Here is a 13,226-nt window from a genome sequence, read left to right as displayed (position 1 = left end):
CAGGTTGGCCTCCTAAGGAAGGATCGTGAGCCACCATAATCAACAGTTTAAAATTTTTCATTGTTGCTGAACATGTTCACACATGCCTTTAATCCTAGCACTTGGGGATTTTCATTGTTAATTCCATGCTGAAATTGCTATTTTTCTCCCTCAATACATAACTACTACTTTTTTTTTTAAGGCGGGGGGTCTCACTTTAGCCCAGGCTGACCTGGAATTCACTATGTAGTCTCAGGGTAGCCTCGAACTCATGGTGATCCTCCTACCTCAGTCTCTCAAGTGCTGGGATTAAAGGCCTGTGCCATCACACCTGGCAGAAATGACTGCTTCTTGAAGAAAAATTTTATTGGAAGGAATCAGGAGCATGGCAAACACTGAAATAACTTTCCAGCTAGCCTCTACAAACATGGATTTCTTTTGAGTGCCAGACAAAACTATTAAAAAAAAAATCCTGAAAAAGGTGTGGTGGCTCAGCCTTCAGTTCCAGTCCGGCCTGGGGCTAGAGTCAGTTCCAGGACAGCCTGTGCTAAAGTGAAACCCTGACTGGGGAGGTGGGAAGAGAAATTAAAACAAAATCCCCATTGGAAAAGTTCACATCCATATTCTGATGTATGCTTTCCTGCTGAGAACTTTTCTTAATCGTTGTCCTTAAAGTGTACATTTAAAAAGTACCTTCAGCAGAGTGTGAGGTCCCAGGATCTCTGTTGAAGACAGCCAGGGACTACATAGCGAATTCCAGGTCAGCCTTGACTACAGTAAGACCCTACCTTGAAAAACCAAAAATAATAATAATAAATATATTTTTAAAAAGTACCTTTAGCTGGAATGGTGGTGAATACCTTTAATCCTAGCCCTCAGGAGGCAGAAGTAGGAGGACTGTCATGAGTTTGAGGCCACTCTGAGACTACATACTGAATTCCAGGTCAGCTTGGGCTAGATGGAGACCCTACCTTGAAAAAACAAAAAAATAATATTAATAATAAAAGTACCTTTATTAAAACCCCAACTTTGCTTCATATTGGCTAGGCCTGAAATTTGCTCAGGCTGCTATGGCTGACAAAAGTGAAGGTGTGCCTCCTGTCTCCACCTCCTTTAGTCTGGGAACTGTCCAAAACATTGTTGAGTCCCATTAAATGATGTGACCCTAACTTCTCATGTCCCTCTTAGATCAGGAAGGTGAGACTTTCCATCACTGAGTAGAAAGGGCCTACATCCACGTTCAGCTCTGAAGAAGTTATAAAGACAGATTTGCAGCCTTCTGCAATCCTTAAGATTAAGGGGTTGACATCTGGAGAGGGAGAGACTGAGGCGGGATAGAAAGGAAAAATCACGGGCACATGAGAAGTGAAGGAGCCCCTAACCCTGCAGTCTGCTGAAGCCTCCGCAGATGAGAAGCAAGAACTCTAGCACAATTACTAACAGGAGTAGAAGGCTGCTGCTAGAGGAATAATACTCCTTTCTTATGTAGATATGTGCTGCTAAAATAGCAGTTGGATAGGGCCTCATTCCCTTCCCCAGACATTTGCTAGGACTCTCAAACAAGACTTTATTTTTTTTATTTGCTTTTGGAGGAAGGGTCTACTCTAGCCCATGCAGACCTGAAATTCACTCTGTATTATCAGGGTGACCACGAACTACAGAAATCCTACCTCTGCCTTCCAAGTGCTGGGATTAAAGGTGTGCCTCGCCCAGCTCAAAACTTTATTTTGTTTACAATCAAGATAATCCACCTTGCTGCATCCTGGTGACATAATCAATTGTAAACCTATCAGGTGCCCACCCACCAGGACTCACTGTGATCCCACTTAAGTTTTCTAACAATCCTTTGAAAACAGTAACTTCAAAACCCACCAAAGTCCTGTTATAATTATAAAGACAACGAAGTGTGACCCTCCCTTGCTGAGCCCATATCCATGTTCTGGGGTGTGTCTTACTTTCCTACTGAGTGCCAACTTTTACCTTGACTTCAAGCTTACAGCTGATATTAAATGTCTTCATTCAAATCCCAACTGGGCTTAAAAAAAAGAATAATAGTTACTGCCAGCACTGTTCTCAACACTATGTATATTTAATTCACTTAAGAACACTATGTGTCATGTAACACTTTTTATTATTCAGGAAACCAAGACACAGAACAAGTTTACATGAGGAGACAGACCCAGATTCTGCAGCCTAACTGTCTGGACAGCACACTGATGTGACCCATGACCCATTCAGTAGACTGAGGTAGGAGGGAGGGCAATTGGGCAGCAACGTCTGCTATCAGCTGGAGCTGCCAGAGGGATGAAACATTACTCTGCACCTCAGGAAGACGCTTCTTTGCTCACACCAAGGTGGCTATGACTACTGGTTCTCAGTGCAAGACTGACCCCGGCTGTTTGTTTTTCATGGGATGAAATTAAATTTTGCCTAGTTCGCTCAAGAGCTTCCCTTAATAGATGGTCAACCAAGGAAAATGTCCTCAAGGTTTGAGACCTAAACTGCTTAAAAGGAAAGATGAGGGGGTTGGAGAGATAGCTTAGAGGTTAAAGGCACTTGCTTGCAAAGCCTGCAAGTTGAAATCCAATTCCCTAGCCACCCATGTAAAGCCAGACAGTGTGCAGCAACAAGAGACCTTGACACACATGTACACATACACACATAAATAATTTTAAAAAAATGAGTTTGTTCACAGTGGCAGGAGACCCCTGGCATGCCCATTTCCTCACTCTCATAAGTAAATACAATCTTTTAAAGGGGGGGGCGGGTGTACTGGCACACACCTTTAATCCAAGCACTTGGGAGGCAGAGGTGGGAGGATCGCTGTGAGTTCGAGACCACCCTGAGACTCCACAGTGAATTCCAGGTCAGCCTGGGCTAGAGTGAGACCCTACCTCAAAAAAATCAAAAAAAAAGGGGGGGGGGAATAGGCATGGCGACACACACCTAGAGTCCCAGCACTTGTAAGGCAGGAAAGTAGGAAGATTGTATTGAGTTCTAGGCCAGTCTGAGACTACCTAGTGAACTAGTGAGTTCCAGATCAGCCTGGGCTAGAAAGTGAGGCAAGACTTGAAAAACCAAAAGATAGATGAAGGGCTGGAGAGATGGCTCAGCAGTTAAAAGGCACTTGCTTGCAAAGCCTCATGGCCCAGATTTGATTCCTCAGTCCCCATATAAAGTCAGATGCACAAAGTGGTACATGCATCTGCAATTCCTTTGCAGTAACAAGAGGACCTGACATGCTCATTCCCTTTCACTCTCTCTGCTCACAAGTAAATAAAAAGGGGGGGAAAAAAAGGATGACCTAATATGGTTGGAAGAAAATCAAATATACCCTTTGCAACCCGCAGCCCCAATGAAAACTCGGTGCTTAATCTAAGACAATGCTGACCAATAAAGTTCTGTTTATTAAGGCCACTCAATGCAGAGATAACCAGCACAGAAAGGAATACAACACTGCAGGGAGGGCAATCTGTGTGAGCAGATGGCTTTGCCATCTGTGGCATTCCATACCTATGAAGCATTAGTTAAGGGGGTTACAAAGTAACACCAGTAACATCTCTGCCCTTTCACTGCTAGCAACTGCAGCAGGTCCCAAAGCCTCCATCTAGAAACCAAGAAGGTAGCAAATGAAGTAGCCTGGGCTAGTGAGACCTGCCTAAAAGAAAGGAAAAAAAAAAAAAAACGAGCTGGAGAGATGGCTTAGTGGTTAAGGCGTTTGCCTGCAAAGCCTAAGAACACAGGTTTGATTCCCCAGGACCCACATAAGCCAGATGAACAAGGTGGCACATGCTTCTGGAGTTTGTTTGTAGTGGCTAGAGGCCCTGGCACGCCCATTTTCTCTCTCTCTCAAAATAAAGAAAAGAAAAAGAAAGAAGAATCAATGTCCCACAGGGCTGACCACATTTATTAATGAGGTAATTGATAGAATGGACTCCTGAGAAAGAGATTACTCTTTCTCTCGTCTATTCTCTCTACAGTAACATAGCAAAGATTTTTATCTTGCTTCTTCAAACATGTACTAACTCATTAATCCTCTCAAGATCCCCATATAAGAGTATTATCAAGTATAAAGGGTGAACTGAAAAACACTGGCACAAAGACATTTAGAAACTTGCTCACACATCTAGGTAAAAGGGAGGGGAGAGGGGCCCTTCCCAACGACCAGGATCTAGAAGGCGCTGGCCACCGGCAGAGCGCTGGGACCATGGGCAGGGCCATCCCCGGACGGGGACGACCCCCCAACTCTGCCCACTCAAGCGGCTTATTTCCATGGCCCCTGAGCGCCTGGGCCGCAATGCTATTCGGGGGAGTTCAATGCCATTTCTAAGAGCACTGGCGTGATCAAGACGACCATCGAAAGGCACCGATCTCTTGCCAGGGTAACTAACTCTCGGTCCTTATTTCGGGACTGGGCTCTAAGATCTGTTTTTAAAAGGAGAAGCCGCAGCAAACAGGAGGTGCAGCAGCGGGAGTCCGCACGCCCAGGCCGGGACTCCCGACCCCACCGGAACAACTTGGCCGCTCCTCCCCGTCCCGGTCTCCGTGCTCGGCCCCTGATCCCCGTCCACCCCAGGAGCCCAGGCCGCGTCCCAGCCACGCAGGGCGGGGTGCTTCGGGGGGCCTCCCGCCTTAGGCCCGCGCCTACCGAGCCCCAGGCGAGCCATGCCGAACTCCCGCCGTCCGTGCGCCGCTACAGCTTCAGCTCGACCGCCGCGCCCACGTCCAGCCCTCGGCTCTGACGGCCGGCGCGCTGGGGCGTGGGGGCGTGGGGGCGCGGGGGCGGGCCGGAAGGGCTCGCCGCGCCGTGGCTGCGGCTCATTGGTCCCCGAGGGTTTCGCTCACGCGTAGAGCCAATGGGAGGCGGCCGGGTAGAGGTTACCGGTTTGGTTTTTTTCCCTCCAGAGGGCGGAGGCAAACGGCGTAGGGCGGGGCTTTTGGAGGCGGGGCTGGCCGTGTCTGGTCCCGTCCAGGCGGGTCCGCACGGATTCCCTGACCTTTTCCAGAACTCTGGGCAGAGGAGTTCTTTTATTCTCTTTCCGCTTCGCCTCTGGGGTGACCTCTTCTACAACTCACTCCTTGATCACCACCTCTTTGTGGGGGAGAAAAACTCTGGGACCTCAATGTGCTTGCGACCTTACTAAATGACACATCTATTCCTCCTGTTTCCCGAGCTGTGTTTAATGAAAGACACTTGCTAAGCATCCTTCAACACTTTTTTTTAAAAAAATTATGTATTCACTTATTTATTTGCAAGCAGAGAGAGAGAAAGAGTGAGGGGAGGGCGAGGTTGGGAGCGCCAGAGCATTAAGCCACTGCAAAGGAACTCCAGACACATGCGCCACTTGGGGCATCTGGTTTTACGTGGGTACCGGGGAATCACAAGATCTGGTCTCTAGAACCCATGAGGCTTACATGGGGTTCCCTTCTTGACTTTGGGGTAAAATTTGCAAAAGTATTAGAAGCTAACAGGGTCAAAACGCTATCCTCTGATCCTCCCTGGGGATACACTTTCTCGTGGAAACTTTTGTGGTATTCTCTCCATGGTGCTTCATGCCTAAACAATGCTGATGCTGGCCTAAGCTTTCAGGGGCATAGGGCTCCAGCAGTGGTAGCCAATGGAGGGCTTCCTGGAGGCAGTGGCCCTAGAGTTGCCTTTGAAAAGTTTATCAGAGGTATGGTGGCTCACGTCTTTGATTCCAGTACTCAAGGGGCTGTGGTAAGAGAATTGTTGTGTGTTTGAGACAAGCCTGAGCTACAGCTAGGTCAGTGGGGACTAGCGTGAAACCCTACCTCAAAAAACAAAAACAAAAACAGTGCTGGAGAAATTGGCTTAGCGGTTAAAACACTTGCCTGCAAAGTCCACAGGTTCCATTCCCCGGAACCCATGTAAGCCAGATGCACATACTGGCTCATGCATCTGTCTGGAGTTCCTTTGCAGTTGCTAGAGGCCTTGGCATGCCCAATCTTTCTCTTTCTCATAAATAAATATTAAATAAAAACAGGGAAAGTTTGTCAGGCAAACCAAGCTCCCGGGTGCATGCAATCCTCAGATGTCAGAGTTGAATCCTATCGGTCACAGAGCCAGAATAGCTCTTTCGTTTACAGCATGCAGGTTGCTGGTCCTGAAAGAGAAGTTTCATCTCAGTTCTGGATCCCAGACACCCCTGTCTTTTGCCTCAGGGTTATGGGAAAGTGGAATGAGCCACGTGCTGACGTAGGTCCTGGAGGAGCTTTGGGGCCAAATGCCTCTTGTGTTTCTGAGGTCTGCCTGAGCTTTATAACTTTCTTGCTGCAGAGGGCTGAACTACAGTGCACCCTTTTTCCTTTTGTCCTGAAAGCCTAGAAAGTCATTCTTTTCTTCCTAAATGTAGAAATTTAATTCTGCTCAGCTGCAGAGAGCCCCCTAATTTCCTTTACCTCCAAGTGTATGGTAGGCCATTCTTTGACCGCCACCCCCCCAATCAACCTGAGCTGATCCCATCTCTGCAGTCCCACCTGTAAGAGGCAATGGTCTCCGAGCCTCCTGTGACCTCTTCCCCATCCTGCCTCAGGGCTCACTATGTTGGAGAAATGGAGGTATGATCATGACTCCCTGTAAAATCATCCTGAGCACTGCCTGCTCTGAGCTGTAGGGTGAATGTGGAGCTCCCCACAGTGAACACCTCCCCATGAAGCACACTTACATGCACAGGCTCCTAAAAGTGTACCAGGATGGGTGCCACTCATTTCTTTGTTCATTATAACAAAGTATGTATTAACAACATCATTGTGCCAGATGTTGTTGCAGGCCCAGGGAGCACAGCTCACACAGAGGCCAGGGAGACAAAGGCATATTATATACTGCAGTGTCCCTTGGGTTCTGATCCAGCGAAGTCCCTGGTACAATGGACCCAGAAGAATGCATTCCTTTTATTTTGTTTTCTTCATTACTGTGGCAAAATATACATACAGTGTGCCACTTTACCTTGTTTCTTGTTGTTTCTCAGTGCTAGTGATCAAATCCAGGACCTCATACACGCCAGGCAAACCCTCTACCATTGAGCTATACCCTGAACCCTGAATTTCCCCCATTTGTAAGTGTCCAGTGCGGCAGCATTAAATTCATTCCCAGTGTTCTGAGCCATTGTCAGTATCCATCTCCAGCTTTTCTTTGTTCCAAACAGAAACTCTGTCCCTATCAAAAAAAAAAAAAAAAAAAAAAGACTTCCCGGGCTGCAGGGATGGCATAGTGGTTAAGGCATTTGCCTGCCAAGCCAAAGGACCCAGGTTCCATCCTTCAGAACCCATGTTAGCCAGATGCACAAGGGGGCGCACACGTCTGGAGTTCATTTGCAGTGGCTGGAGGCCCTGGTGTACCCATTCTCTCTCTCTCTCTCTTCCCCCTTCCCTCTTTCTCTGTCAAAGAAATAAATAAATAAAAATAATTTTTTTTTGTCGTTGTTTTTTCGAGGTAGGGTCTCACTCTAGCCCAGGCTGACCTGGAATTCACTATGGAGTTTCAGGGTGGCCTCGAACTCATGGTGGTCCTCCTACCTCTGCCTTCTGAGTGCTGGGATTAAAGGTGTGCGTCACCACGCCCGGCAAAAATAAAATATTTAAAAAAATAAATTCCCACTCCTCCTTTCTCCTGGCCTCTGACCTCTCTACTTTCTGTCATAGGAATTTTTTTGTTTGTTTTTAGAATATTTTATTTGAGAGAGAGAGAGAGAGAAAAAGGCAGATAGAGAGAAAGAGAGAATGGGTACACCAGGGCCTCTAGCCACTGCAAAAGAACTCCAGATGCATGCGTCCCCTTGACATCTGACTTACATGGGTCCTAGGGAATCAAACCTGGGTCATTAGGCTTTGCAGGCAAATGCCTTAACCACTAAGCCATTTCCCCCAGCCTGTCTTACCCTGTCTTAGGAATTTGACTAAGTACCTCAAGCAGGAGAACCTCTGTCCTTTTATACATCTAGCTTACTTGTTCTACAACATGGCATATATATGTTACCATACATGTTGTCAAGTTTGGCCATGTTGTAGCATGTGTCAGAATCTCATATTTCTTCCACTCTGTATATCTGGCTTTACATGGGTGTTGGGGAATTGAACTTAGACAATCGGGCTTTGCAAGCAATGTGTGTGTGTGTGTGTGTGTGTGTGTGTGTGTGTGTATGTATGAGAAAGAGACAAGAGAGAGAATGGGCACACTAGGGCCTCTAGCCACTGCACATGAACTCCAGATGCATGTACCACCTTGTGTATCTGGCATAGATGGGTTCTGGAGAATCAAACCTGGGTCCTTAGGCTACTCAGGCAAACTCCTTAATTGCTAAGCCATTTCTCCAGCCTGCAAGCAAACATCTTTAACTGCTGAGCCATCTCCCCAGCCCCTCATTTTCTAAGGCTGAATAATTGTCCACTGTAGGCATGCTCTATGTTTTGTTTATCCATTAATCGCTTTATAGATTTTCACCTTTTGTTAATACAGCCATTAACATTGGTAGTGAAGTATTGTCATTTTCACTGGGAGTTCCTAGGAGCACTCTTGCTGGTTCCTATGGTGATTCCATGTTTAACTCTGTGAGGACTTGCCAAGCTGTTTTCCATAGAAGTGGCTCTATTTTATATTCCTGCCAGCCACGTGGAACTGTGTCCTGCTTGGTTCCATCAATGTGAGAAGTTAGGCGCATTGCCTCCAAGGAGACCAAAGATCACAAGTGTGGCTGGCCTGTGGGCTGTCTTCTCCTCTGTCATGAGATCAGCAGTGCTATGGTAGGGGTTGTCTTATCACCAGGCCAGGAGGGATGCTATGTGAAGGAGGGGAAGCCAGCTCATGAGAGACACATGGCATGAAAGAAAAATAAGTTTTCTTCATTGGAATATGTCACTTTGGTTAAGCTAATTACTGCAGCAAACCCAAGCCCATCCTGCTTATTGCAGCATCTAATCTCCATGGCTCTGGAATATTGGGTGACCTTTTCCCATTCCCTGAGCTTTTGTTTTCTCACGTATGAAAGGAACATGAGAACTTCCTCCTATTAGTGATAAAGATTGGGAACAAGTTATCTGGGGACTGGCCCATGAAAACATGGATACCACCTTGCCTGCTCTGGCAAGACTAGATTTGCGTCTGATCCCATGTCATCCAAGATGGCTGCAAGCATCAACTCCAGGGTCAGCTTCCTGCCTCTTCCTCAACTTTTCCAGGGCTTAGCATGCCTGTAGGCTGGTCCTTAACTGAGTCAGCCTCTTGAGCCCAGCCAATCAGCTCCCTGACTTACGCACCTGAGTCTGGTAAGAGGCTCATTCTAATTGGATGTTTGATCCATATAAATGGGCCTGAAACACGTGTGTAAGCCTCCTGGCCTTTTAGCTTTTGGGCTCTTCTGATCACTCTTGGCCCCCTGACCACCCCTCTCCTTCTGCTCCATTAGCCCCTGTGAGAGGGAGAGCTTCTTGGTCTCCCCTGTCCTCTCTCAGCCTGGCTGGGAAGGATGAGAATTGCTTTTTGCCTGAGTGCTTCCTGCTTTGCTTTTCTTGTGAGCGTGTACCCCTTCCCGAGAGGTTTCTTCCTTTCACTATGTGTGAGAGCATTTCTTCATCTCCTTAACCCCTTCCCAGCTGGGCTGAGTAGGGGGAGGATTTCTTTCAGCTTGGGCTTTCCTGCTTGTCTTCCCTCTTGATTCTCTTTCCCTAAAATAAATCTCATAATTTAAAATTTACTCTCCTTTGAGTCCATGTTTTCAGTTCTCTGATAACTTGGACAAGGACCTAAAGTTAGGGTTCACAAGCCTGGAGGCCTCCTGCATCTTCACAGAGATCTGATCTTCCTAGGACTCCAACTCCACATCATGAGTGTTGATGCCCAAGTGCCACTGTGTGCCAGCACTGTGCCCCAGACCTGCCCTGTCCTCATGGACCTCATAAACAAGGCAAAAGGAGGCACAAATAAATAATTACAAACTGCAATAAGTACAATGGCAGGAAAATGAGACCCCAGAGATGTCTATCTTCTAACCACTAAGCTAATAAATAAGTTACATTTCATAGCAAAGGGGAATTCAGTTTGCAGGTGGAATTAAGGGTCACTGGTCAGCCAACCTTAAAATAGATTGTTCTGGATCATCCAAGTGTTCTTTGGAAAGGGTACTTAAAAGAAGGAGCTGGGCAAGGTCGGGCATATCTGCAATCCAGGAAGCAGAGGCAGGTGTTCAAGGCCAACCTGGACCACATATGAGCCTGATCAAAAGAGAAAAAGGGGAAATGGTTCAGTGGTTAAAGGGACCTGTACACAAAACTTGCTGGCCTGCATACAGGATCCCCATGATCTTTGTAAATCCAGATGCACAAAGTGGTGCATGCAGCTGAAGTTTGCTTGTAGTGGCAAGAGGTCCTGGTACACCTGTGCTCTCAAATAAATAAATAAAAGTATTTTTAAAAATAAATTAAAAGTAGGGTTAGGACCGTAGCCCAGTAGGCAAAATGCTTCCTAGTATGTATGAGGTCCTTAATATCTCATACGTAAACCCCATATGATGGTATTTCCCTGTAATTTCAGTAGGAGGATCAGAAATTCAAAGTCATCCTCATCAGGTTGGGATACATGAAATCTATCTCAAAAAAAATAATTGGGACTGAAGAGATGGCTAAGTGGTTAAAGGTACCTGCTTGTAAAGCCTACTAGCCTGGGGTTCAATTCTCCAGCATCCACACAAAAGCCAGGTGCACTCAGAAGAGACTGGCATGTACCAACTTATGCATCTGGCTTTATGGGGAGTTGAACTTGGGCCAGAAGGATTTGCAAGCAAGTGCCTATAACCACTGAAGCACCTCTCCAAACCCCCCTCAAAAAAAATTAGTGGGCTAGGGAGATAGCTCAGTGACACATTGCTTACAAAGCCTGTTAGTCTGGGTTTAATTCCTCAGTACCCATGTAAAGCCAGAAGCCCAATGTGGCATATGGGTCTAGAGTTTGTTTGCGATGATAAGAAGCTCCTGGCTCACCCATACTCTCTCTTAAAAATATGCAAATAACAACACTTAGGAAATTAATTAATTACAATTATGAATGAATAAATTTGTAAGGCAGTAGAAGGAGAGCTGAGGTTGTATCTCAGTGGTAGGGTGGGCCTTGCATGTGCAAGGTCCTGGGTTTGTCCATCACAGAAAAGAAAAATAGGAACAAATTGTGGAAGAAGGCAGGATAGAGTGAACATAGATGGCAGTGTGACAAGTCTGAGCCTAATGGTGTTGACTTTGAAGGTGGTGTCAGAGGCCAGAGGCAAGGACTATGGACTTAGCTAGAAAAGCCAAGGCCATAGCTTCTTCCCTAGAACTCCTGTCACCCTGACTGTATCCAGGAAGACCAGTGTTGGGTTTCCAACCTACAGAACCCTAAGAAGGAAAACTGGCTTTCAAGCCACTCTGTGGGATTATTTGTTACAGATGGAGGATAACAGTGACAGCCTTTAGTGGACAGCCACTGAAGGCCTGGTCTACCCAAAGTCCCGAAGGGCAGAAATGGTAGAGTGGGTTTTGCTGAGATTTAGTAAATTAAAGCAGGTGATGAGTTAGCATCATATCATTTTTATTTTATTTTTTTCAAGATAGGATCTCACTATAGCCCAGGCTCAAACTCAGTCTGTAGTCCTAGGCTGGCCTGCAACTCACATTGATCCTCCTACCTCTGCATCCTGAGTACTGGGATTAAAGATATGTGCCACCATGCCTGACTTTTCCTCCCTCCCTCCCTCCCTCCCTCCCTCCCTCCCTTCCTTCCTTTCTTTCTTTTTTCTTTCTTTTTAAACAAAAACATATTTATTTGTGAGGAGAGAGGATGGGTGCACCAGAGCCTCTTGCTACTGCAAATGAACTCCAGAAGCATGCATCACTTTGTGCATCTGGCTTTACATGGGTGCTGGGGAATCAAACCTGATACAACGTATTTTGCAAGCAAGTGCCTTGAACCAGTGACCCACCTCCCCAGGCCCCCACCATGTCATTATTGATGCATAGGAAGCGCTCCATGGGTGGCAGCTGAGACTAGGAGTTATACACACCAGTTCCAAGAAACACAGTAGCAGCTGAGTGATAAAATACACATGCCCACGCCCCCACACCTCTGCCCTTGCTAAACATCCTCTCTTCCTCCCTTCTCCCTGCCTGGGTAAGCCTGCTTGTGTAAGGCCAGGCAAGGTGGGAGGCAGCCACTTTTTGTTTTCACTTTAGCCTCAGGCTCACCTGGAACTCACTCTGTAGCCCAGGCTGGCCCCAAGGCCACAGGCATTCTGTAATGAGGAGGAGCAGCTCTGCTGGGCTGGATGCTTGTCCAGGAATCAATAAAGAACTAAGTGTTCCTGAACTGTGGGCCAGTCACAAGGCTGATGGGAGAGAGAGGGATGAGTGCAACAAGTTTTATTACATAGGAATCAGAATTACAGTAAAGACAGGCACAGCAGGCACGCTTAATCACAAGCAAGAACAACACCCTTCAGGAGCGCGGAAGCCCCAAAGGGGGACTCATCTGAGGGTTGGGTTCTAGGGGTTTAAATTTGGGGCTGTCTCTACCTAAACTGATTGTCTATTGAAAGTTTAGTAGTAACTGAGGAATTTATTGAGTTGAAAGAACCAGGTGAGCTTGCCAAGCAAGCTGACCACAGAGAAGCATTAGAAGCAGCCAACTGTGACTGAGCGTCCCCAGCTACAGTCTTTCTGGCTGAACTGCCAAGAGTCCCAGCTCATCCCCAGTAAACCAGTCAACCAGTCAACCATGCAGTTTCTCAGTTCCTTTCTTGCTTGCTTGCCTGCTTGCTTGTTTACCTTTTCTTTCTTTCTTTCTCTTTCTTTCTTTCTTTCTTTCTTTCTTTCTTTCTTTCTTTCTTTCTTTCTTTCTTTCTTTCTTTCTTTCTTTCTTTCTTTCTTCTCTTTCTTTCTTTCTCTCTCTCTCTCTCTCTCTCTCTCTTCTTTCTTTCTTTCTTTCCTTCTTTCTTTCTTTCTTCTCCCCCACCCTTCCTTCCTTTTTTCCTTTCTTCTTTTTTGTTTTTTTCAAAGTAGGGTCTCACTCTAGCCAAGGCTGACCTGGAATTCACTATGTAGTCTCAGGCTGGCCTCAAACTCACAGCGATCCTCCTAGCACTGCCTCCCAAGTGCAAAGGTGTGCACCATCACACCGGGCTAGTTTCTTAAGTATATAATTCCCAGAGGTGGGAGATTTCTCCCTTATTCCTATCTCAGTCTCCTGAGTGCTGGAGTTACAGGCA

At 46.5% G+C, this 13,226-nt stretch overlaps 1 protein-coding gene across 1 annotated transcript in view; it reads right to left on the bottom strand.

Annotated features, from left to right (window-relative positions):
- Positions 1-4,737, bottom strand: part of Pdia6 (protein disulfide isomerase family A member 6) — a 31,431-nt gene extending 26,694 nt beyond the window's left edge. Inside the window, exon 1 of the mRNA XM_004665691.2 lies at positions 4,628-4,737. Within this exon, the coding sequence (XP_004665748.1) occupies positions 4,628-4,646 (19 nt within the window). The 5' untranslated portion in view covers positions 4,647-4,737. The remainder of the gene's footprint in view (positions 1-4,627) is intronic.
- Between the last annotated feature and the right edge of the window lie 8,489 nt (positions 4,738-13,226).

The sequence above is a fragment of the Jaculus jaculus genome, chromosome 5 (genome assembly GCF_020740685.1).
Source record: "Jaculus jaculus isolate mJacJac1 chromosome 5, mJacJac1.mat.Y.cur, whole genome shotgun sequence".
In the NCBI taxonomy this organism is placed as follows: domain Eukaryota; kingdom Metazoa; phylum Chordata; class Mammalia; order Rodentia; family Dipodidae; genus Jaculus; species Jaculus jaculus.
Note: the sequence above shows the minus strand (reverse complement) of the source record. Positions and strands in the feature narration are given on the sequence as shown.